We start from the raw sequence: 23,716 nt of genomic DNA, 5'->3' as shown, positions 1-23,716 counted from the left end.
TGTACCCGGCGTTGCTCGTCGCTGTGGCGGGGTCGTTAACGAAAATAAAGAGCCGTTTCCGTTTAAGTTTCGATAGTTTATTTTCTGCTATTCTAAACTCAAGCGACTTACAGAAATTTAAAACGGAACGTAACTTCTCTTTTTCCTTTTACCCATTAAATCATATAAAACTGTAACAGATACTGAAAATGCTTTCTCTTTTTGGAATCTAAGGACAATCACAGCCCAGCGGACCAGTATATCGATGATACGTTAACTCTCTCGTCGGAACAAGAACGTCTCGCGTTATTACTCCCATTTAACATACTGCTATAATATACTGTACTCTATTACTATGTCTATGGCGTTATAATCTTAGCGATGACTTTTTCTTTCTTTCTTTTTTGTAACACAGTTTTCGTAGAAAAGATAAATACATTCATGGCACAATTCATAGGAAAGATTCTTTACAGTGATGTAGTAAAATATTCACTTTCGGTACGCTCGACGGCGAAAGGATTTCAATGTCCCGTTTTAGAAATGAAAACTGTACGAGCGCGGGTCATAGATTTCGTCAGATTATAATACGCACGAACTGCAAGCTTACAAAAGGAAACTGAAGGGAGAAAATGCTTCCCGACACAGACTTCCGCGGTGTCTAATTCGTCGCTGTATATTGTGCAGATGGGTTAATGACGTTCCTAATAAATTGCTTCTTTGCGAGCTCTCTTTATCTAGCGTCTCTCAATCGAGTTTCATGCACGAGTAGCAAACACGAACTGGCTTGTCCCATCCTCTGTGCGGTACAGGTTTACGATGCTGGGAGCAATCGTGGCACACTCCGCGTCCACAGTCTCTACAGTGATGCAACGGGAGTGTGTCAGAAAACTTTTGATAGCATATGAAACAATTTACAACCTCTGAATCTGGGATCCAATAGGATGGTCGGACTGTATCCTTTATGAATGCTGAATAAATGAGAAATAAAATGTTACACGGCGAGAAGATCCAGATATGTAGCAGGAGTTAACATCCTATGTAATAAGACGCTTAAGGTGGATGTTCGTTTGTTAGCAAAATCTGAAAGACGAAGGGAGACAAAGTACTATGCTTTCTCTCTTTCGTAGCCGACGGTAACTTCGTGTCGACTCTTTCGACCTCTTTCGCTCGCTCACGAATTCTTTCACTCTCGACCGAAGGATTCCAAGAAGTGGATGAGATACAAACGCGCGAGTTGAAATGTGCCCTTTATTTGGGCTCTCATGGAGGTAAACGAAAAAGCGGTGTTGTAAGAGTGAATATGCTCCACAAATTTCTTGGATTCGGGGTCTTTGCCACACATTAGTTGTTGCAATAATATCGAGAATTATTTCGTTTCTAGGGGGAGGGGTGTCTCAAATGTCGCCGGGCTGTGAGTCTAGGCACGTATGTGACTTAGGCCCCTCGAAATGCCCTTCAGGAAACCAATTAGATAAGTACCCTTCTGGTACCCAAAAGTTGTAAAATTTCGTATTTCACAGCGAAAATTTTTTCTAGGGGGGTTTCCAACAAAAATTGTTTGTATCTTAGGCGTCTTATTATATAGGATAGTAATGCCGGGCGAAGCAGGCTAAAAAACTAATTCTTAATATATTTCCTTACATTTCGAATAGTTTAAAACCGTTCCAACCGCGCTCAGAGTGGACACTACTTGTTCCGATACCTTTCTGGCGTTCACATCGTCCGCAGTCTCGGTGGTTTCATCGTTGCAAGTGGTATCTTTGCTATAACACAGATCGCACACTCGCACCGGCGTGTGCCAATTCCTAGACGGTACACACTTGGTTCTGACCGAGCATTGCGAGCAGAACCCCTCGCCGCATGCTCGGCAATGATGCTTCGTGTCCGTCGGCGCGAACGGTGTTTTACATTTATGGCAGTGTTTTATTTCGTGATTGGGCCTCCAGTAAGACGGCGCTACCTGGTCGGCGACCCATGCCGAGAGAACTTTCGTCGGTTGCAGCGAGACATTAGTTACAGCTTCGGTAATATACGACACACCGTCGATTACCCTTTGCGCTGTATTTTGCGACGTTGCCGAATGATTCTCCTGGAAAGAAGTAATCGCAGCTCTTAAAATGGATGACTCGGTTGAGAAGGAAGAATGTGAGATGACGCGTTATTAGCGTACCATGTTCCACACGTGTGTAATTTCCGTACGAACAGCGAACTCTTCCGGATCTCTATTGCCATACCAATACTGACGACTTCTATATATCTCCCCGCAATGTGGACACTCTATCACGTCCCCTGACCACGCATACTTCGCTAAACCGTACCAACTATTGTCGTTCTGCGTCTGAATACGTTTCGTAACTTGTACTTCGTTTCCATTGCTATAACATTTCTTACACGTATACACTAGATTCTCATACTGATGTTGGTATCGGCACCTATCGAAGTTATTAATTGATCAAATAATTGTCGGCGCTTATTCGCCACATTGCGAGTGTGAATTTGATTCGCTGCAAGGCTGACCTTGTATTGCTATCGTGTGGTTTTCCCTCTTCAAGGTGTCCCATGCTATTGCTACACCTACACCCGCAGCTGAGACACTTAACAGGGCAAGTGAAATATTGATCAGGAAACAGAGCGTTGGAACCATTCTCGATCTTCCCAGAGAACTTATCGTTCAGAACTTTCAGGGTATTGTAAACCAAGTGTGGCTTTCTAGCGGATCTCACGGTTGTGTTATTCAATTCTTTCTTAATAGCAATCTGCAGGGGCTCGTAATCGGCCGTGGAGTTCGCTGTCTGCAGACCGACATACTTTATCGAACTAAATGCCTCCGTCTCCAGGTTCATTTGAGCAAGTCGCGTTCTAAGAAGGTCCTCCGCGCTCTCCAGTCCATCTGCGATAGAAAGAAAAGTAATATATTCATCGAGAAGCCGGCGTTTCAATTTGAAGAAAAAAAAAACTCTTATTTTCAAATTATCGTCAATCTGAGAATATTGCAATATGTACTGTTGTTCAAAGGTTTGGTGTATCTAGTTTCGTGTAATACTATAATGCTTGGTCCCAGTGCACTTAAGGAGCTTAGAACACCTTCCCCCTGTCCTACCGCTTGCAAGGCAGCTTGGAAATGATGATTGTAGGTTCGAGAAGCAGTGCCGAGAAACATGTAGAAATCCCTGTTCAATCTTTCAGACTGTGTCCTGTATACCACAATATCGGACACAGCAAGAACTTTAAGTAACAGCCGTGTCCGTTCGTTCTCGTAAGTAGAAATACCTGAGCAAAAACAACAAAATGATTCGCACGCGATTATTCCGAAATTCTACACGAACGTGTGCCATGAAGAAATAGAGACATTAGGACCTAATAAACCTTCTGTATCCAAACAGATTACATTAAGGACTGGATCGAACGCCACCCAAATACCTAATGTACAAGAGTTCTGCTCGTTCGAGGTTTTAAATATTTCCACTCCTTTGAAGAATGTCTGATTCAACGTATGGCTCTTGCCATCGCCCGTGTTTCCAAAGATCGACACCACCTTTACTTTCAGATCTGCGGTATCGCAGCACAATCTCTCTACAAACTGTTCTGCACTAGAGATCTTAAGATTCTCCTGTCCATCTATCAACAAGAAACTCTTAGGCTTGTTGCACTGACACTTCACGCACAGTCCATTCTCGGAGGCTACGTTTGCGGGAACCGAGTCGTGGATGGAATACGATTCACCTCTGTTACAGATACACATGCTGTCCAGGCTTTCCATGATCGCCGGCCCGGTGGCTTCGAATTTATGCTCTCTCCATAAAGTGCTCATGGTGCGGCTTGACGGCGTTACTTCTGAAATGTTATAGACCCTCGTTTACATACGCACGTTATGCTCATAGACTTCCCTTCGCAGCTAGGCGTTCAGCATAGCTCGGAATCGGCTGGTACCGTCAAACTCGAGGTACGGTCAATTACAGTCGCGTTAGATCACTCGCAATCAAACGATCCGCGTCGGAGTGCAGCAACTTAAGACTAGCGATGGGGTGTTCCAATTGCGGGGCATCAATGAGCCAATAGATCGTACGGCTGCTACCCGTGACTTGTAAAAAAAGAAATGAAAAAGCATAAACAAAGATGACACATTGGGTGCGACTCCGCCACCGGCTAACTGCGCAAATTGACAAGTTGAGATGGCGACGGTCTTACCTTCCGAGGATTCAATGATCTGCGATTTAAGCAATAGCGCAGCATAACTGTCGGGGATCGCTGGGCCCAAGATTTGCGGGAGGGTGCAAGGAATTTTGGACTGGCCGACCAAAACGCAGTGGAACGCTCGTTGTCAACAACGCTCCATCACGGCCGACTGACAGCGCGAGCTGCAGATGCGCTGACTGCAACAGGCACCCCTTTGAAAGCCGCTCGAGCCGCGATCGAAAGCGACTTCAAGGCTAACATTCCGCGCTCTCTTTTCCGCTTACGAATGTGCACCGAAGCTTTTTACCCGCCTGTGGAAATTACGAATCGCCGATAGGAGCAGCTGCGCATTTCATCGCCTATAACGTTGCGGTAGCTTGTTATCTGTATTACAAGGGTAAGCCACCCGTTGTTTCATCTCCATATCCGTTCCATGTAATCGTAATCAATCAATTACGAGCGATTACGAGCAACGGCTGGGCACTCCCAGTAAAATCGGTTGTCGGAGATAAGCTTCGATATTAAGTCGCCTACGGCGCTGATAATGTCCCACTAATGCTACGAGAAATATCTATCTATATGCAGTTACGTACGATTACCATAGGCATACATAGACGGAGCGTACGCTGAGGGGGGGTGTAAGATTCGCGGTAAGGGGAGCAATACAGGCAAATCGGGTAATCCGACGTGCCTGTATCTGACTTCTGCCTTTTCCCCTCCAAGCCTACCGTTCCCCTCGCCGATAGTCCCAGCTTCTGCTCCGTCTATATATGTCTATGACGATTACGAGGCTTATTGCTGGGAATTATCGGCTCTGTGAAAGGTGAGCGCTGAAATTGATTAATAGCGAATTCGGTACCTCGCGCTGACTCTGCACTGGTGCCAGAAAATGACTTGGATTGGTTGTTTCTGATAGAAACGAAGATGGCTCTATAAGAATCAACCAATCCAAGTCATTTTTTGGCACCAGTGCAGAGTCAGTGCGAGTTACCGAATTCGCTATACGTTTGATGCGGGGTAAATTGGGAGAGGGAGCAGGTAGTCGAAGGTGGGGAAACATGTTGCAATTCGCAATGCCGCTACTTTTTTACGTTGAAATTGTGGGGCGTGAAGGCTGTATTAATCATCAATATTTCTTCATTTTTCTCGAGTTGAATAAAAGATACGTTTCCCAATGCTAACACGAATACTGTGCCAATTTTTTCAACGGTTTAAAGACGCGTTAATCTTTAAAATAAATATTATGCATAGTATCTCGTATCTACTATTAAAATTCAGCATTCCTTAAACAAGCTTCTATTAAAATAAAAATTAACGGAGAATGTATTATCTGTTACTCGTTAGTCGAAATAAAGTGCAGTTTGTGCACGAGAATCGTACTGCCGCGGCACTTTTCAAAATGGCCATACTGCGAAGTGGTTGCGGAGTAGTCGACTGCGACGACTCGATTACTCGATTCTCGAACTACGGACTTGTTCAAAATATCGATACTGATTGATGAGGAAGTGCTGATAATACACCGCTGGCTGACCGATGCATTGTTGAGGTTTGATTCTCTCATTTCGTTAAACGTAGCCAACGTTCTGCATGGTCTACGCGTGATCGTGATCCCAACGTCCGGCCGGTGGAATGAATGCCAGTGGAATCTGAAAGTGGCGGTCACGGCACATGTGCCATAATGTCACCGAACGATTCGGTCGGGGAGAGCTTCAGAATACATTCTTCTATGCTGCACGAAAGGCAGTGACCCACCCTAACAAATTTCCATTTAGCTACGCGAAACCGCCGAACAATGGAGAACCATACGCAGGATAACACGATCAACATGAACGGAAGTGGTACGTCGACGCGCTAATACCTACTTTCACGAAAGCTCTCTTGACGTCACGTCGGTGACTCGTTTACCTTTATGCATCCGTAAAGAATAGTTAAATTAGAGCCTGTCACTCTCTGTCGAAAAGTCCTTTCCCTATTCCCGAGATTAGCGGTATTATCGCCTTTATATGTGCGTGTGAGATTATATTTTACTATCTGTATGCTTGTTATGCCACAGAGGACCTACAAGAGAAAGTAAATAGATTAGAATCGGAGAATGTCAAGATGCGGGAGGAGTTTAACGTTCAGAGGGCCAAGTTGAAGGAGCTGTTCCTCCAGAAGGAAGGTAAGCACGGATGGTTGAAGATGTTGGGTACAAGTAACTTGGTTGCTTACGATGGTTATTCGCAGAAGAGTTGAAGAGGAGATTACACGACAACACGTGCATGCAAGAGGAGAACGCCAAATTGAAGAACGAATTAGACGAGGCCAAGAGTCAGATGGTTATCGCCGATCTAAAGATTCAGAATGATATGCTTATCGAGAGAAGAAAAGCTCAGGAGGAGATAGCATCCTTGCAACGTGTTATACACGATACGGTGGAGGAGTCCTCGTGCTCTCGCAAGCAGCTAGACGTAGAGGTGTCGAAATTGAAGATGACCCTTTCTAAATTGCAAGAAGAGAACGCCTCGTTGAAATCGCATGTACCTCGAGAACCACCTACGGACAGTCCACAGATATCGCTGGCGACAGTGAGGAAAACGATAGCCCGAAAGGTGGCCTCGCAACTGGGCGCGGACGCTCTGTCTTTGGGCGCTGACAATCTCGAGGAGAGCATGAGGAAGGTAAAAAGATATGTACGTAAGCTTTAAGATACATGGTTTTTGAACTTTTCTGCAATGAGTTTATAGAATGGCGCTGCATTTCAGAAACTGTTCATGAATCATTTCAAACATCATCACGAGGTGTTTTATTTTATTGCTTGTTTTTTTTCTTTTTATCAATTTCACATAGGTGTGCGAATATTAGAAAGTATTGCTTTATAGGCACAGGAAGATGCAGAAGTTCTGCGTTCGTTGGTAGTGCCGCTCGAGGAGGAGATTAAAGCCTTAAAAGAGAAACTGAGAGCGACAGACGACGAGCTGCAGAAATGTAAAGAAGCACAGTCACAGAGAAGGCAGCGGGAGTCGGGCTCCTCCGAGCCAGTCTGTGATATGTGCGCGAATTACGAGGCGCAATTAGTTAAGATGCAAGCGGCTGCCAAAGACTTAGAGAAGCAGATATTAGACAACGAGCGTATGCTGCAAGTGCAGAATGACGACTTAGCCAAGGAGGTGGAGTTTCGTAAAGAGATGGAGGAGAAGTGGAACGAGAAGAAAGAGGAGCATAAAATCAAAGTGGCGGAGCTCACTGTTACTTCTCAGGCGGTGCAGCAGACTTTAATTGAATTGAAGAAAGGTTTCGAGCACACTCAGAGGAATGTGAAAGAAGAGCTTGTTAAATTGACGCGAGGCCGAGAAGAAGTACAAAGACATCTGATCGTGTAAGAAAGCTTCTAATAATATTCGACCTCTTATTTCGCAGACTTAAGCAATTTTAGCGCGGGGGATGAAAGTAAGATGTTTTGTCGAGGCGTTCCTGACAAAATTTCATTGAAAATCTAGTTGAATCTTTGCAGACTGCAAAAGGAAAACGAGAACCTCGTTGGCAAGCATAGCAAGCATTCCCAGCAGCTACAGAGCGAGAGCATCAATATGCCGAATAATGTGGAGGAGTTGCATGTCAGTCTTTTGAAAATGCGCGAGGACTTGATCACGGCTAAGGTTGCGCAAGAGGTTGCGCAAGAGAAGGAGGAGACGCTGCGGTACGAAGTGACGTTGCTCCAAGAGCAAATGGAACAGGACAGCCGGGTGAAAGAACTAGAAATCTCGATACTGAAAAATGAAATCAGTGGGCTAAGGTATAAATGCTGTTTCTTCCGTCCATTAACCACAGGTTCCCGAGATTCTAGTGATAATATTTCGCAGGACGCAGCTGGAGAAATACGTGAGGGATCATCGATCGCTGGCCGAGCGGGAGGAGAAGCTTGAGCGTTTAGAAAAGCAATTGGACTTAGTCTTGAAAGAGAATAAAGAGTCTGAATTGAAAATAGCTGAATTACGACAAAGAGTCACTAGTCTTCAGCAAGAGCTAGACACTAGCGAAGCGGTTCAGAAAGACTTTGTTAGACTGTCGCAATCACTGCAGGTACGAAGACCGATACAATTGCCGTATTGTAAGATTATTCTAACAATGTTCACATAAGTTCTACCGTTGCCAATAGGTACAATTAGAAAGAATTAGACAAGCTGGTAGCGAAGTAAGATGGCAACACGAGGAGGACGTGGAAGAATGCCCTAGTTGCCACACTGCTTTTACGGTTACAAAAAAGAAGGTAACGCGAAGCTGCGGTAAACAGTTGCGCGAAACGTATGCCCTGGGTAACAGGCTGAATTCTCTTTTGACAGGTGCATTGCCGTCATTGTGGCCATATATTTTGTCAGTCCTGCCTTTCGCATGTTGTGAAGAGCGGGCCGAAACAAAGACCATCCAGAGTCTGTGATGTTTGCCATACGCTGTTGGTGCAGGATACAGCGCCGTACTTTAGTCAAGAACCACCACACACACCTGATTAAATATTCTAAAGTAAAGTCAGTCCAGCAAGATGTGCAATATCAAATTTGGTAATTTACCGCGCAGATTGATCCAACGCTAGTCTCTCTCTCTCTCTCTCTCTCTCTCTCTCTCTCTCTCTCTCTCTCTCTCTCTCTCTCTCTCTCTCTCTCTCTCTCTCTCTCTCTCTCTCTCTACGCGAGCCACGAAATCTGCAGTCGAATTAATCGAAATGCAATGTGTTTGCACTACTTTCAGGAAGATGTAGGCATGCTGCTAGTGCGAGAGGGATTTAGATAAGATTCCTATTACCTGACAACTGGAGTGATAAGATAAATATCGTGTAAATACGAATTATGTACTACTTAATGTTTATTGTAATTTAAAAGATTAAAGCTTTTGAATGTATGTGAGTTATCCGAAAATTTGTGGATATTTATCTAAAGTCTTGTTATCTACGTTATTAAAAATAAGCCTCGCGTAGAACAATCATATTAGAATTTTCATTCATTGCCACAGCTTTCTTCTCTTTAATATATAAATACTTTAATATAAAAGTCCATTATCCCTTCGTTTACTTTCACGAACCTTCGCATACTCCTGCCGCGCGGTTCCTCGTATCTAACATTCCGAAAGGCAACGAATTTGTTCTAGTCTCGCTATTTGTCGCATTTTACGGTGATTGGGAAAGACGCGCAAAGTCCAAGACACCTATAATTTGCCTTAACTAGACTTAATTTTATTAAATAGCCTAAGTCATTGTGCTTAAGTACTACGGTAAACTTACGCGATTCAATTTGACAATTAGTTTAAAAGACTAGACTAAATTCGGCACTCTAGCTTCGGAACTCGAGGAGCGACGCTTGACGGCGGCAATTAGCGCGAGAAATACACCGGATGTAAGTAGAATGGTGTTCTCGTCGGTCACGTCGTTTACTCGTTTACCGGCCATCGCGCGAAATATCGATCTCTAGATCTTTTCGCCGCCGCTAGGCATTTCGAGGGCATCCCGAACTTTCAGGTTGCCATGCGTCAGGCACGCGCTGCCGATCTAGGTGGTTCTCAACGGCCACAATTTGTTACAATGTTTATATAGGAACAAAAATGTTCAATAGAAAATAACATTATATATCACATACTTGATTTCACAAGGTTTATCAGCGAAAGGTGTAAAAATAATCGATTCAGTATAGCTACTATACTATAAATCATGTTTTTTTACCAAGTAACAGCTCGAAACCCTGGGCCTCAAGCGACAATTTCCCTCTTCCCCTTAATATCTGGGAAATCGATTAAAAAAAAGAGCACCTAAGGACGACGCGAAGGTGCACCATGCGTTGTTGATAATTATGTTCGTAACGCGCATTCCAATATTTGCCAAGAATCAACCTCAACGTTTCACGCTATTATGCAGTTCGAAAATTTTATGAACAATTTGCTTGTACCTCTCCCCATTAGAACACAATATCATACTGCGCACAATAGAAATTGCCCTTTCGTTGTCTAACTTATCGTGAGTTAGAAATTTTATATTATACACTAATTACAAACGTACTGGTTCAAGAAACGTGCTCCAAATGCTGTTAATAATCGATTTCAACGCAAAAGAAACCATTCGAGCCTAAATTCACTTAACTCTCTTGCTAAATAGTACTAGTTGTAAAATTAATTCGTAGAAAAAAAAACGGTGAGATACACAGTACGAACATGCAGGATTTCGTGTTGCTAAGTCTGAAATCCACGTGTGACGTATCGAAAATATAAACATTTATCATAGAATTGAAATAGTGTTGAGTAATCTTGATGACGACACGACCAAAAATATACATATATTGTGTATGTGTGTACTTATATATGATTCACGAAATGCTAATCATATATCGTAATAATTCATGATTTCGTTTATGCTTTGGCCCGAGTTATACCAACGAAAACAAAAATGGTAATTAATGTGAATCGACCGGTCAGCGTGAATGAACATCAACATTCAACAGTAAGTTTACAGATATATTACATAGAAAAGAACGTCTTGATTACATCTCCGACCGGTTGCGGACATCTCTCAAAATCGATCGGCGGATCTTCCGATTCGACGTGTTTGTCTCTTAGTACCTTCCAGTTATTCAACAGGGTTTCGTATTCTTCTACTTTGTTGGGGTTGTTCAGTTTCGCAAAAATATGTAAAAGCCCCCGGTAATCGTATTCCAAGCCACTGTAACTTTCTCCGAACAACTTTAAACCTGACAGCATCAATGTTAAAATGTGAATGACCACGAACGTTTGACAAGAATTACATTATGTATATTGCACATTTACCGATCGCTATGCTGCGATAATAAAGCTCTTCGGCGTCTCTGTACCGATTCATGTGATAATTATATAACGAAGCTAAGTGTCCTATACTCAAGCCAACTTCGTAATCGTCCGGTCCTAATAGCTCCTCTTTGATTCGTATAGCTTTTATATGCATCTCTTCGGCCGCCTGAAATATACACAACAGATATGCAGCAATAATGTCATACGTTTACGTAATATATATTTCACGCCCAACGCCTACCTCGTACTTCCTCATGCTTTGATACAGGCGGCCCAAGTTCCCGTAATGCTTGGCGGTCTGCACGTTCTTCTCGCCGTACGCTTTCTTTATTAATTGCAACGTAGACAAGTGAAGGCATTCAGCTTCGAATAACAGATTTTGTTCCGACAGCGTTGTTAACCCGCTGTCTAACGCTATTTCCTCGAGAATCAATGCTTTTACTCTTCTCGCGTTTGCTAACAACAAATGATCTCTGTGTAAAAGCTGTTCCATTATGTCTATTGCTTTCCCAACATGAACACTGTTTATACAATGTGAAATAAGATTGCATGATTTTTCTAAACCTTGAAGCGCGGTAGCTCATAGAATCACTTACGCAGCTTCCTGGAATTTACCAGAGGTATATTCGATCACATAGAGAGCATAGCCATAATTCTCGTGGGACAGCGCGACGTGTAAATTTATTTTCCCAAATACTGCTTGCCTAATATCCAACGCCATCTAAAACGAAAATCAACGTCAGCGTTTAAAGAATTAATGCAGCACGGATCGGAAAGCACGCGGCCACGCTAAGCAATATGCTAACCTTGTAAATAGTTACGCTATTGTTAATGCTATCAAAGTTCAACAAGTAAAATGCATAATCTGTAAGAACATTACTGTACACTAGATGATTCGTGCCAAATACTTCTTTAGCAAGATACAGAGCTTGTCTGATCAACAAATCAGCTTTCTGAAATTCGCGTTTCAGCGCGCACGACTTTCCCGCCTGCTTTAAAACATCGATAATAACACGCGCGTGCTGTGTGGGCTTCAATTGCTTCAACGCTTCTATACTCCACCTAATGAGTGTAACGAACAAAATTAAGGAACTTTAATAATAAGCTATTCTATAAGAATAGATTGCATTGAATACCTGTAAGCCTGATCGTATTCACTTTTCATGTAATGAAGTATACTGAATTCAACGTATAGCGCAGCATGATTGCACCCATAACCTGCTGTCTTTAATCGTTTCACCATTTCTATGGCAAGCTTATAAGTGTCCGCTGCGTACTCGAACGCGCAATACGCTGCTTGCACGTGCAACAATCTATATATTCAAGCAACTATTGTTAATCAGTATAAACCCAAGAACAAGGCAGGAAGTAAAATACAAATTCCTGTTTACCTACGACAGCATTCTAACGTTCGACACCAATTCTCGGGCGTGGAGTTATTCGCGAGGCACACTTTGCTACAAATCAACAGCACTCTCTCGCTCTCCGCGTACCAGCCACCTTCGCTCAGAAACCCGCCGACTCTTAGACCCAAATTTATCATTTCTCCTTGAGTGAATGGGTCTTTACTACCGAGGACGTAACATAATAAGTATCTGACTGACAATTCCTGCCAGACTCTTTGTCCGTGATCCATAAGAATCTTAAAAAGAATTAGAAACGATATAGCGTAATCGTATTTTGCGAATCTCTTTTCACTCGCCGAGCGTGAATTATTACCTGGAAACACTCTAACAAGTGCATGTGGCGACTGGTGACCTTTAGCATCTTGGAGAAGGTCTCCAAATTGCTGAGTTCCGCTCCTAATAAACATAGTCTCCTTTCTTTGTACAACTGTAAAAAAAAACAGAGGAACAGAGATAATTAACGATGAACGACTAAATAACATTTTTACTAATATTCTACGATTAACAAAAAGGAAGAGAGCCACCGTGATCGACGTGATAACCGTGCAGCATTGTCGATCGTTTATTTTCACGCTCTTCTCAAAACACTGTTTCGAAATAAACACTAACCGAAAAACCGAGCTGGTGTTGCAACGGATCGTGTTTCGCGACCAAACAATCGCTAACAGCTGACTAATCTTATTGTCATTCTACGAATCATTACACGTTAAAATTTCGCGCGTGAATAAAATGCAGGACAAACGAGCGAGCGTACAGGTTAAACGCGACATAGCTGTCACGGAGATCTCGATTTCGCAATTACTTCATTTCGCGGAACGGTCTGTTCCAGAACAGAGTTACAAATATTCGAAGGAGTCCTGTCGCAACCCTTTTTTCCCTTCGAATCGATCATGCAAACGTTAGGCATGCGACTGTCAACCCACTAAACAGTTCCTCGCGCGATGGCATTAATTTCGAACGCGTTTGTTTTGCACGGGGCATCGTTTCACAAATATTTTAGTTGAGAATGAAACCAATAGAAACATCGTATAATTATCCTCGTGGAAAGATCCCGACGGAAGAGCAAAGTTCTCGCTCGAATCGCAGTAAAGATCTACGTCTAACAAGGGGAACCTCAAATATTAAAATATCGTACAGTATTTTCTAGTAATCCTGGCGCACAGGAAAGACTGTTTTAATACTGAAAAAGATAAATAAGGGAGATAAAAGATTCCTCGCAGCCAGATACGTTATTACTTGCGCTGCTCCAGTAGCAGTTGAATTCGCACGGCCGACATTCATCGATTGAAATTCTCACATTTTTAACAGCCTATTTCTCGAAACCGGGAGAGAGTCGCTCGTCGCTGCTTTATAAAGTCGTTCCGAGTGTCCTTCCCTACATCTCAGCAGAAGTGGATTTAAAAAAAAAAAGTCGGAGCACAGTTCGCAGGTTCCCCTCGCAAGTCGTCGGTGACGATCGTGCGTCGAGCTGTCGCGACGGGACGTTCTGACGTTTACCTGGTAATGAAGATCGAAGAACACGTCCTTCGGTAAATCGGAGAGACAATTCTTAAACTGCAGGAACCTGCTGGTTATCGCGGACACGCTCAACTCGTAGAGTGTTTTCGGGGAGAACATCCGTGGCTCGCATCCTTCGGCCATTTTCCTAGAGACGTTCGATAATCACACGAACGGGCGCGCACACAGCCGCAACAATCGCTGTCACGTCTAACACGTCTTACTCCGTGCGCATATGCTGCCGCGATCCTCTGCCATCCAACCACCAGCGACAACCCCCACTTAAAACTTGGTAAAAGTCCCACTAGTGCACCAGATACGAACGAGAATTTTTTCCTCTATTTCCTTCTCTTAACGCGTTTCACTTGTCGCAACAATCGCGGCTGACCGAATTATGTTCGAGTACCAAATGGGGATAACATTTCGTTATTTTATCCGAGGCTCGATCGGAATCATAGCGATATCGAAGGAACGGTTCCCCAATTCCTTAGTTATCGAGTAACGGTTGCAAAGCATACACCAGTTAAGTTTCGCAGAATTTCGCGGGGGCATGGGTTCGGCGACTACTATTTGGCCAGCCTCTGGATAACGATCACATCGAAGTAACGTTGAAATGATCTCCGGTGGGCACATATGGCGGTTGACGGCGGTTACAATCGTTTTGGATTCGTTTATCGAAAGTACAAATCGCAGTTGTGAATCAACGCGTTTCCCTCCAGCGACACCAGATGGACATACCTGGTTGTTTCTCGGGGCAATGCAACGTTATCGATTCAGGAGAGAGCATATTCAAAACGCTATTGGCGGTTAGAATTCGAATGAAATGCAGCGAGATTTCGCGAATACGGAACTCCTATAAGGTATTCAGATTATGAAGGACTTTTGAATAGTAGAGAAACGAATCGTATCGTAGTTTGTCTAGCAAAGGCTTGGAAATTTTGGAAAGTCGAGACAGCACGACGATAGGTGCACGCACTTCGGAAAAAATGCGAATCGGTATTGTTGCGATCGTGAAAGAGGCCGATGAATGGCGCCCGATTTGGGCCATGTCTTTTTCGGCCCCGAGCTTCGGTTTTCGTAAATACGACGCGCAGAGGAGACGTTTAAGCTGGTTCTACCCGTCGTTGTAATTTCTGGCGCAAAGCATAGTGGCCGGACAACGGTAATCCGCGCGCGTGCGCTAGTGAAAGGGAATCGAACCGATCGTGAAAGTTTGAAATGTCAAATCGGTGTTATGAATGGGATAAATCTCGATATCCGGCATACCGGCGCACGCCTAACCTTCTGTTAAAATAATTATAACCCACCGAAGTAGCCTGTATAGGAGCCTCTAGCTCACTAAATACTTTCCCTGCACATGAATCACAATCGTGCCAAAGTCCGTCGGTAACGTTGCATCTGTACACGTGCGTATTAGACACGCGTTTATCGAACTCGTGTTTTTGCAGGCGTTTTCACTACCGCTCTCAAGTTAACCGGTTCGATCGAGTCTACGAATAGACAGCTATTATCCCGTTAATCGATTAATAGTTATCCGATTTCCGATCGCAGACGCTCCTTAAATATACGTTTCTCCTTCAAGGGTCTCGCTCGACGGTGCACAAGGTGCACAGGATGGAGGAGGGACCCCCTCAGGAGGATAAAAGCGCGGAGGTGACGATACAGTCGGTGGTTGCGGCGCCGAGCCCGTCACCCGGCGATGCCTGCGTTGATAGCCGCACACGTGCTTCCGGTCAGCAGGAGTTCACGTGCTCCCTCTACATATCGCGTGCCGTCGGCCCGCAAGGCCAAGTGCAAGGAACGCAAGGTGGCAAATCGCCTGCAATCTTTATTTAACGATTCGGTCGATTGCGTAAGCGGCCCAGCGCGCACGCTACCGCGTCGCTACTTTCTTTTCCGCGATAACGACCTGGTGGTATTATGTAACTCGAGCCGTGTTCGATCGTGCCAGGTGGCGAGCTGTTGCGCTGCAACTTGGAGGAGGTGATCCGCTCGTCCGAACCCCTAGCAACTTGGCACGTGTCTGAGACCCCGTGCGGACTAATCGCGGCGTTCGCGCGCGAGGCTGACGCTGAGAAGCTTCTGCAGCGCGGAGATCTGGCGCGGGTCTTCGAAGGACCTGTACAAGTACTCCTCTTCGTAACGATTGGCAAACCCACTCGCAGGGTGTCCCTTTCACAGTGAAATATTCGGGGTGGATATATCGAAAGGGACACACTGTACACAGCATCATTCGCTTCGCGTTTTCGCTCTCTTTTAAGGTGCAAATTCACGACGAGACGAAAATATCGTGTCTCGCATGAGACTTTAATGTCATGGGAAATTATTTCATTATTTTTGTTTAATTATTTCGTTATTAATCTCATGAAATTAGACTCCCACGAGACAAGTTTCATGATATATTTTCAAAAATCTAGTTGTTGCTGAGATTTTTGTTCTCGGGATAGAAAAGTCTCATCGTGGATTCGCACCATTACGCAAGAAGCTTGGAACGAAAGGCAGAGACGACCGGGCTTGCACAACGCTCCGCTGGAATTTCGCGCTGTCCAGGGAACGCCCCGCGCAATGCCTTTCGCGCGCAGCTACAGTTTCGCTGTTTTCGCGACTGCCCTCGGAACGGGAGTAAAAAGGAAAACGTGCGAATGTAATTAGCGTGATTCGCGGTTGCGACAGGTGGCTCGATTCTCGGCGAAGGACTCCCGCTACCGGCAGGCGGTGCTCCTGCGCGACGTGCCCTGGGCCATCCCCCTGCAGGACATCAACTCGGCCCTGACGAAGCAGGGGATCGCGACGGGGAGCGTGGAGCGCTGGCGACAATACATCCGCGTCGAGGTAACCGTTAATTGACCGTTCACGAAACGCCGATAAAGCGGTACGGATAACGATCGGCTAACTGGTAAACAACTTTTTGCCGCGAGTACTAAATTGCGTAATTTAAAATTGCTACAAACGGTAACGCTATTCGCAAGCGCGCATTGAAATAAACGGGAATTCGACGGTAGGAACTTCGCGCTCGATTAATCTGGATAATAGTGTTTCACGCTTAGACCACGGAGCGTTCGGATAGCGGAGGACCTACTGTATCAGAGATTTACAGTTCCTCGGGCTACCATATGTGGTCTCTGACTCGGAGGCGTTAAAATATTCCTGGCAGGTGCTGGACGCCGGGCATTACGAGCTGTTGCTACGTCAAGGCTTGGACTTCTTTGGCGCCGCGCGATTCAGCGCGATTCCGGAGCGCTGGGGGCGAGGAGGTGCGGGAAGCAACGGTGGACCACTGCAGGCGGGCCCTGGGATGGTCAGCAACTTCCTCGAGGCGACTAGCTTCCAACCGGGCGACGGGGTTCTCCAGTGCTACAGGTGTCAGGGCTTCTGGCACATGGCTGCGAATTGCAGGCACTTGCCTCGTTGCGTTCGATGCGGGGAACCACACAGCGTAGAGTTCTGTCCGCGACCTCGAAACAATCCCATCTGCTGCCACTGTTCTGGCCCTCATCACGCTGGTATGGAATTTATCGGGGCATTTACTTATCCATTTCCATGGGCTTACCAATGCGTGAGTGAACGCTAGGTTTAAGCAGCTACTTAAGCCACTTCAACCCTCGCTAATGAGGCATTCCCGCGTCTCCCGTTCCAGGCTACCGGCAGTGTCCAGTTCGGCTGCAACTTTCGAACGCGACGCCCATTAGCATCACGCTGAGCACGACTCGGATCGGGAGCCAGTACCCGATGAACGCCGCGTCCAAGACGAGCGCCTCGTCCCACGAACAGCAGCCCCTGAAATCGAGCCAGTCTTAACGAAGCGAACGAAAAACGCGGCTATAACGGCCGTCCTTCCGCGCGCGCGTTTATCGCTATACCACCGGCGTCGTGCACGTAAATTACCAACGTTTCTATGCCATTAAAGATATTCACGTAGCGCGGCCCGCTATCGCGTCGAACACTAGAGCGATAAAAAGCACGCTATGTGAAACACCACTTGCCGCGGAGGGCAAGCAATTCTCCGCTTCCGTTTTCTCTGTGAAACCGATAAAATTCCCTGGGCCAATAAATGTGTCACAAGATTACAGCTTTCGTTTCCTCGGGCGTCCGCCGCGCAAGCTTCTCGTCTCGTTTCGAAATTCGAACGAAAGCGAAGCCCACGGTTTCTCCCGAAACGACGTGAATTCGCCCGGCCCTCGTTTTCTCTAGTCGCCCTCGGGGTCCGGGCGAACTAACAATGGCACTAGCCGCATAATTCTCTCTACTCTTCGTCCCACTTTCTTCGTCCTAGTCTCCCCGAGAATGTGGGTCCCCCCGATGCGTACGGCGCGTATCGTAATGCCTCGTAACGCCGTGATAAAGCGAGAAAGAACGGAGCGGCTCCCCCCGTATAGGTGCGTGCGTGTACCTTCGACTCCTGTATTTCGATATCTTTCAAAAAGATCGCCGCGGTGGGGAGAGGGCGAGAGAGACAGAGGCACAGCGCGCGTTTCCCTCCGCTCGTCCCACCACACTCGAGCCACTCCTTCGAGGGGGTCTTCCGAGCCTTGTCCAGCTATACATCCTGATTCGATCGGCTGTGCTAGCCGGCGTCCAAGTTCCTGGGCACGGTGTCGTGTGAATTATAGATACACAAGCCGCGCCGCTCGCAGAGAAGTCGCAGAGACGTCGCAGACACGGTGAACGGTAACGCGAGCTACCGGTGGCACGCTTCGTGGTTTTCGCCGATCAGACAGTGTAATAATCGTGCCAACTGATCGTCGAGATCGACCAGGATCGAAGGAGCCGGTGTCAGGTGCGATTTACGTTCGGTGGAACAAGCTTTCAAAGGGAAAGCAGAGAACGCGAAGGGATGAGGCGCTTGGAGAGCCACGTCTGCACGTCCGACGATCTTGGAGGGTACTGCTAAAGTGCGCGGCTCTGTGCGAAGTAGAATTCCACGGATGACGTCCAGGGGAATTCGCGTACCCTAGGTGAGACGTTCGACAGCATCGCTGCTACCTCCTGGGATTTCCCCTTTCCGGCACCACATCCTCTACAGTCTTCATTTTATTTCCCTACTAGGGAAGCTACTCGCCCGAGGTCGTCACCTCCCTGTGCTAGGCGCAGTCTTGGAGATGAATCATGGTTCTAAGACAGTGACTGGAATAGTGATTGGAGAAGCAAAAAGGACTGCACTTTTTTCAGAACGATCTAGGAGCGGCGATTATGGACGCGCACAACGGAGCCTCGCGAAGGCGACCGCGTTTTTTTGCACCGAGGGGCGTGTAGCGAGGCGACTGTTTGAATAAGTAAGGGCTGAGATAGAAATTGCTCAAGGTAACGGGGATCGATCGTGCTGAGAACTGCTCGCCTTTGATCGAGGGGACACGACGCGGACGTGATTCCCGCGTGGTTTTCCCGACTTTGCCCCGTCGGCGATCCCACGATCTATGTACATATAGTAATCGCACAAATGAGAGCCAAGGGAGTCTGCAGTGCCGTGATCTGAATGATAGACATGGGCTGCTACGGACGGATACTGTTCCTGGTGGTGGCGATAAGCTCCACTACCATGCCGCAGCCGATTTTCTTCAAGAACACGTTCAAGGGGCTGACCGGTGCCACGCCAAGGATCAGCTTGCCCGACAGGGGCGAGATAACGGCGGTCTACTATTACGACCAGACGATCGCGGTGGTCGACATCGGGACCAACAACGAGCTGCACAATTGCGACCTGATCGAAGTGTAGTGAGTGCTTTGTATCAAACTCGAAAGAGCTTCTTTAGTTAGCTACGAACTCGATGGTAGAGCGTGACGTTGACGCTGTTTCAGCAAGCCAGAGGAGGCGAACAAAGTCCTAAGGAACCTGTCGGCAACGACCATACCGCAAGTGGTGTCTTTCCGAGAAATGGCCAAGCTCATGCAGCAGTGCGAGCTGCTGGACAAGATACAGCGCGACGCTTCCTCCAACTCGATGTCGAATACTTTGAGCAGAGGCAACCAGGCGGTCGGCAGCTCCTTGTCTCTTTTTTCAGGCATCTTGCCAGGTGAATTTCTCCGTTCGCTATTGCCTCTTTATTCGACGCGCAATTTTAAGTAGCATTCTGATAACTCGTGGTCGCCGTAGGTACCAAGTGGTGCGGTACCGGAGACATAGCGGAGAACTACCACGACTTGGGTTCAGAGGCTGACATAGACAGGTGTGCTCTTTGTAGCTGTGCTCTTTTGTCTTCGTAATTAAACGGTAATCTTTTAGTGCTCCCTTTCTATTCCAGGTGCTGCCGCACACATGATCTCTGCCCCGTTAAAGTTCGGGCTCAACAAACCCGATACAACATCACCAACTACTCCTTGTATACCAAGTATGAAAAATTCAGATTTATTTAAGTGAAATCAGATTGCTCGTAAGCGACCGTGGAAATCGATCGATCTTGCGCTTACTTTCCTTTCAGATCGCACTGCGATTGCGACGAGACGCTGTACCGCTGTTTAAAAGCTGCCAAAAGTCCCACGGCGAATATCATGGGTCACATCTACTTCAACCTGGTGAGAGTGCCCTGCATAGAGGACGTACCAATTGCCAGATACTCTTTGAAAGGGCTACAACGACAGTTCATTCCAGTTAAAATGAATTACTAAGACGAATTTGTTGGGCTGTTAGTCACTATTTACAAATGCAATGGACGCTGCTTTTTTACAACGATAATTTTAATGTTTTTATACCAGCGAGACTATTGTGCTTCTTGGGATATGAAATTGGGAAGGGGGCTTTACTTGTTTGTAATTATTGTTACTGTTATATAAATATGTAAATATTGTAATTGATACATCGCAACGGATGGTATACCTGTTCAGCTCGAATCTGTATTTATTGGAGTTAATTGTTGTGTTGTAGATAAAATCGCTTGCTTCAGAGACGGTACTTTAGGCACGATGTCTTGCGTAATTCGTTTGACATTAACGCAATCGTGATTGTAAAGATTACCTGAAGAAAGTATTTATTTCTGTTAATACCCTTAAAATTATCGTACTGATTTAATAATAAAATGTTTCCAACTACCTATTAACCATAAAGTCTCTTTTCTAATATGTATAAACCGTAATGAAAGTAACGTATCTAACAACGATTCTAACTCCGATCGTTTGTACTTCGGATTCTCCAAAAGACACATTGCCAGTCGGCCAGATTTCTCGGAAACTGTATTACCCAATATTCTTATACACGCGGTAATCTGGAATAAAAGGGACCTTTAATATTTTGAGTGCAGTGTAAATATAAATTAATAGCGTTGGAAGTTACATGCCTCCGGCACAACACCGATGCCGACTGCTGTGATTTTATACAAGTGATCGACTATTAAAGGCACTAAATTGTATAAATAAGCATTGCAGGCTACTTGCGAGGATAACAAAGCCAGCAACCAGATAAAGTCCGAATTGTCGAGCGATAGATTTCTTTCTTTAGCAGCTTTAGCTAGTTCAACGATATCGTCTTCTCTAAAAGTATTCAAACAATTAGTAACACGCTTCGTAACCTTCGTGGATAATAATATAAAGAAGATCATTCCTACGGGATATGTACGAAGCCAATATGCACATAGTGCATTGCCGTGTACACTACCGAAGGTAGAATGGTATTATCGCAATTGCGCAGTAACGATATGATATACTTTAAACAGCCTTGCGCATGAAGAATTTCGAAAGCTTTATCGCTTCCAGCAATTAAGTTTCCCACCGTCCATATACACGTGTCCTAGTTATAAAGATAGTAAACGATTATACTAGGGTAAAGTAGCCGAATATGAGACCCATTTCTTAAAAACATTATAACTCTTGACTGAGAACACTTTTATTAAAATTCGATACACGTTTTAAAAGTAGAATATATATTCTTTAGCAACCTATTGGGAAGCACTATAACAAAAATTCGGTTTCTTCATAATAAAATAAAAACGAAAGTCATTCAAGTACACAGATAAGAAATATGGGTTCCTAATATGAGACCCAGTTTGCTTTTTCCTGAAATTTAGTTTTTCTTTCTTTTTTTAAGAAGTCGGCATGTGAAATCTATTTCTTTACTACCGCAATCTTCGTGGGCCTATCACGCCTATCGTAACACTTTATACGTACACTTAACCCATTGTTCACCCAGCACATCTGAAGAATAAAGTTCACTCTCATCAGTAGACCTTTCCAGGATCTCATATTTGGAAACAATAACATGATAACTACTAAGTAGCTTCGAAGTTCATCATTTAAGATTATACAACTATTAAGTCTTAAACTCCATTCCAAGTACTATACAACAATATTTGGGAAAATCATTCACACACTTACCACTTTAGAGGTATTTACTTAAGATGTTCAATTGATTACAATGCCACTGTGTGGACAAAACAACACGGTTAGTTAGTAAAGAAATAGCATCGCTATGACATTCAAGAGTTCTGTAGCAGAGATAAGCTGGGGGTCTCATATTAGGAGAGGTTGTGATATTAGGCTACTTTACCCTACACGTTTATGTACTTTATTTATTATATCATTTTGCTAATAACCCACCAGTAATGGATAGTTCAAGGTATCTAACTCATTAATAAGGTATGGCGCGATACTTTTAGCCAATGCGGCGCAGGCTTTGGCCTTCCCAAGCGCCACGTTGCAACAGCAATTGATAGCGCACAATTGCAAGGCCGGATCGTGGCCAGAGAAATCACGGACCAGAGAGAATAACGCATTGTCTACTCTTAAAAAGGAATTGATGTTTTCCTCGCTCTGTCAAGGAATGATAATTAACATTGCTATTCGTTCAACATTCTGGCGAGACTAATTTTGTAATCATAACCTGGAGAAAAGCAATTTGCAGCTGTTGGTACTCATTCACTGGTAACGGTCTCTTTCTCAGGGCTTTCGCCTTTTCCACAACGAATTCCGTTGTAAAAGACGAATAGGGAAAGATACCATCCAAAGCCACGCGTTTCTTAGTCAACACGTTCATACGGTGCTCCTTCCTTTCCACGTAAGTGAGCTTTCTAATGCTCTCCCTTATAATCTCGACGGCGTCTGTCCGCGTTGAATCACCTGCTTCCATTTTCAACAAAACTGTGACAAATATAACGAGACAATATACATCAGTTGATTCGCATAACACGTTTCATATGGTCATGTTTACTAATTCTTCACGACCAATCATAAGTCTAGCAATCAGCTGATCGAAGTCTATCAGAGGCGTATCGAGGGTGGGGCAAGTAGGGCTGGTGCCCTGGGCGCTAATGCCGGGGGGCGCAAAAAAGCCGAAAGAAACAGTTTCTTGAATGAATTTGTTTGAATGGTTAATGTCAGTAGTTTACGCTTGTTATTCGTGTGTTCGCATACCTCTTTAGAGAAGCTTCGAAAAAAACTTGCTGCATAAGGGCGCCAGCCGAAGGAGGCGCTAAAAAACTATATCGCACACTTAATAATAAAGGAATCCAACTCCCACATAAACAAAATGTAAATGTAGTTCTTTTTTAAATTGTACCTCGTAAAGACAAAACATATTAAATAGAAAACAGGTGCAAAAATTTGGGGCCGGCCCTGCTTTTTGGCTTCATTTGCCCCCAACTTTCGTCACTTTCTCCCTTCAGCTCCATTTTTTTAAAAGGATTATCTAAATTCTAAATAATATACTTCAGAATGATATGCTTTGGAGGGGCAGGGGGCGCAAATTATATATACGCTTGCCCTAGGCACTGTTCACACTATATACGCCACTGAAGTCTACACGGATGCAACTTAAAAGTTTGATTTATTCTTTCGTCGTTAGTCTAGAAATTTTCTAATTATTTAATAATGCTTATTTATTAACGTGAAGACACAGAGTTACGGAATGCTTTGTTAAGTGCTACAAAATTTAACAGCTTCTATAAATGGTG

At 44.9% G+C, this 23,716-nt stretch overlaps 5 protein-coding genes across 15 annotated transcripts; 3 read left to right on the top strand and 2 right to left on the bottom strand.

Annotated features, from left to right (window-relative positions):
• Window positions 1-61: 61 nt before the first annotated feature.
• On the bottom strand, window positions 62-4,631 carry LOC143369590 (zinc finger FYVE domain-containing protein 1). Of its 3 annotated transcripts, XM_076813728.1 has the most exons (8): window positions 4,168-4,629; window positions 3,910-4,060; window positions 3,337-3,813; window positions 2,983-3,249; window positions 2,497-2,869; window positions 2,150-2,411; window positions 1,621-2,068; window positions 62-947 (listed from the first exon to the last, which is right to left on the bottom strand). In XM_076813728.1, the coding sequence occupies exons 3-8, from the start codon at window positions 3,788-3,790 to the stop codon at window positions 724-726; spliced, it is 2,028 nt and encodes a 675-aa protein (XP_076669843.1). In that variant the 5' UTR covers window positions 3,791-3,813; window positions 3,910-4,060; window positions 4,168-4,629; the 3' UTR covers window positions 62-723. The 3 variants fall into 3 exon arrangements, with proteins under 3 accessions (XP_076669843.1, XP_076669844.1, XP_076669842.1); XM_076813729.1 differs by having other exon boundaries at window positions 3,346-4,060; window positions 4,168-4,631; XM_076813727.1 differs by having other exon boundaries at window positions 3,337-4,060.
• A 983-nt stretch (window positions 4,632-5,614) lies between these two features.
• Rbpn-5 (Rab GTPase-binding effector protein rabaptin-5) lies at window positions 5,615-9,030 on the top strand. Of its 8 annotated transcripts, none has more exons than XM_076813734.1 (10): window positions 5,615-5,993; window positions 6,209-6,316; window positions 6,385-6,827; window positions 6,900-6,935; window positions 7,017-7,513; window positions 7,649-7,930; window positions 7,998-8,217; window positions 8,294-8,404; window positions 8,478-8,693; window positions 8,881-9,030. In XM_076813734.1, the coding sequence occupies exons 1-9, from the start codon at window positions 5,948-5,950 to the stop codon at window positions 8,643-8,645; spliced, it is 1,911 nt and encodes a 636-aa protein (XP_076669849.1). In that variant the 5' UTR covers window positions 5,615-5,947; the 3' UTR covers window positions 8,646-8,693; window positions 8,881-9,030. The 8 variants fall into 8 exon arrangements, 7 of the variants coding, with proteins under 7 accessions (XP_076669849.1, XP_076669848.1, XP_076669847.1 ...); XM_076813733.1 differs by having other exon boundaries at window positions 5,616-5,993; window positions 6,382-6,827; window positions 8,478-8,655; window positions 8,885-9,030; XM_076813732.1 differs by having other exon boundaries at window positions 5,616-5,993; window positions 6,382-6,827; window positions 8,478-8,655.
• Window positions 9,031-10,615: 1,585 nt separating this feature from the next.
• Pat1 (Protein interacting with APP tail-1) lies at window positions 10,616-13,985 on the bottom strand. Its single transcript, XM_076813737.1, has 9 exons — window positions 13,842-13,985; window positions 12,658-12,771; window positions 12,330-12,580; window positions 12,075-12,251; window positions 11,745-12,000; window positions 11,535-11,659; window positions 11,180-11,459; window positions 10,939-11,104; window positions 10,616-10,862 (listed from the first exon to the last, which is right to left on the bottom strand). Exons 1-9 carry the CDS (start codon window positions 13,983-13,985, stop codon window positions 10,633-10,635), a joined length of 1,743 nt encoding a protein of 580 aa, XP_076669852.1. The 3' UTR covers window positions 10,616-10,632.
• A 25-nt stretch (window positions 13,986-14,010) lies between these two features.
• Window positions 14,011-17,799, top strand: LOC143369597 (uncharacterized). 2 transcript variants are annotated; one of them, XM_076813745.1, is made up of 6 exons: window positions 14,011-14,133; window positions 15,424-15,648; window positions 15,793-15,968; window positions 16,515-16,673; window positions 16,996-17,344; window positions 17,479-17,799. In XM_076813745.1, exons 2-6 carry the CDS (start codon window positions 15,456-15,458, stop codon window positions 17,637-17,639), a joined length of 1,038 nt encoding a protein of 345 aa, XP_076669860.1. In that variant the 5' UTR covers window positions 14,011-14,133; window positions 15,424-15,455; the 3' UTR covers window positions 17,640-17,799. The 2 variants fall into 2 exon arrangements, with proteins under 2 accessions (XP_076669860.1, XP_076669861.1); XM_076813746.1 differs by lacking the exon at window positions 14,011-14,133 and adding an exon at window positions 14,592-15,003.
• A 140-nt stretch (window positions 17,800-17,939) lies between these two features.
• On the top strand, window positions 17,940-20,864 carry LOC143369602 (uncharacterized). The gene is made up of 5 exons (XM_076813752.1): window positions 17,940-19,553; window positions 19,638-19,852; window positions 19,933-20,005; window positions 20,081-20,167; window positions 20,258-20,864. Exons 1-5 carry the CDS (start codon window positions 19,315-19,317, stop codon window positions 20,442-20,444), a joined length of 801 nt encoding a protein of 266 aa, XP_076669867.1. The 5' UTR covers window positions 17,940-19,314; the 3' UTR covers window positions 20,445-20,864.
• Window positions 20,865-23,716: the final 2,852 nt, after the last annotated feature.

This window comes from Andrena cerasifolii, chromosome 6 (genome assembly GCF_050908995.1).
Source record: "Andrena cerasifolii isolate SP2316 chromosome 6, iyAndCera1_principal, whole genome shotgun sequence".
In the NCBI taxonomy this organism is placed as follows: domain Eukaryota; kingdom Metazoa; phylum Arthropoda; class Insecta; order Hymenoptera; family Andrenidae; genus Andrena; species Andrena cerasifolii.
Note: the sequence above shows the minus strand (reverse complement) of the source record. Positions and strands in the feature narration are given on the sequence as shown.

Bases quoted from the DNA above. Each gene is read 5' to 3' on its own strand.
- LOC143369590 (XM_076813727.1), bottom strand. From the start codon at position 3,790: ATGAGCACTTTATGGAGAGAGCATAAATTCGAAGCCACCGGGCCGGCG. The intron at 3,250-3,336 runs GTCCTAATGTCT...GTTTTTGCTCAG, and splicing joins GGATACAGAAGGTTTATTAG to GTATTTCTACTTACGAGAAC. The intron at 948-1,620 runs GTAAGGAAATAT...TCATTTATTCAG, and splicing joins GGTTTTAAACTATTCGAAAT to CATTCATAAAGGATACAGTC.
- Rbpn-5 (XM_076813733.1), top strand. From the start codon at position 5,948: ATGGAGAACCATACGCAGGATAACACGATCAACATGAACGGAAGTG. The intron at 6,828-6,899 runs GTACGTAAGCTT...GCTGCATTTCAG, and splicing joins TGAGGAAGGTAAAAAGATAT to AAACTGTTCATGAATCATTT. The intron at 7,931-7,997 runs GTATAAATGCTG...AATATTTCGCAG, and splicing joins AATGAAATCAGTGGGCTAAG to GACGCAGCTGGAGAAATACG.
- Pat1 (XM_076813737.1), bottom strand. From the start codon at position 13,985: ATGGCCGAAGGATGCGAGCCACGGATGTTCTCCCCGAAAACACTCTAC. The intron at 12,252-12,329 runs GTAAACAGGAAT...TTGAATATATAG, and splicing joins ACGTTAGAATGCTGTCGTAG to ATTGTTGCACGTGCAAGCAG. The intron at 11,660-11,744 runs GTTAGCATATTG...TTTTCGTTTTAG, and splicing joins ATAGCGTAACTATTTACAAG to ATGGCGTTGGATATTAGGCA.
- LOC143369597 (XM_076813745.1), top strand. From the start codon at position 15,456: ATGGAGGAGGGACCCCCTCAGGAGGATAAAAGCGCGGAGGTGACGATA. The intron at 15,649-15,792 runs GTGGCAAATCGC...CGATCGTGCCAG, and splicing joins CCAAGTGCAAGGAACGCAAG to GTGGCGAGCTGTTGCGCTGC. The intron at 15,969-16,514 runs GTACTCCTCTTC...CGGTTGCGACAG, and splicing joins TCTTCGAAGGACCTGTACAA to GTGGCTCGATTCTCGGCGAA.
- LOC143369602 (XM_076813752.1), top strand. From the start codon at position 19,315: ATGATAGACATGGGCTGCTACGGACGGATACTGTTCCTGGTGGTGGCG. The intron at 19,554-19,637 runs GTGAGTGCTTTG...ACGCTGTTTCAG, and splicing joins TGCGACCTGATCGAAGTGTA to CAAGCCAGAGGAGGCGAACA. The intron at 20,168-20,257 runs GTATGAAAAATT...CTTTCCTTTCAG, and splicing joins AACTACTCCTTGTATACCAA to ATCGCACTGCGATTGCGACG.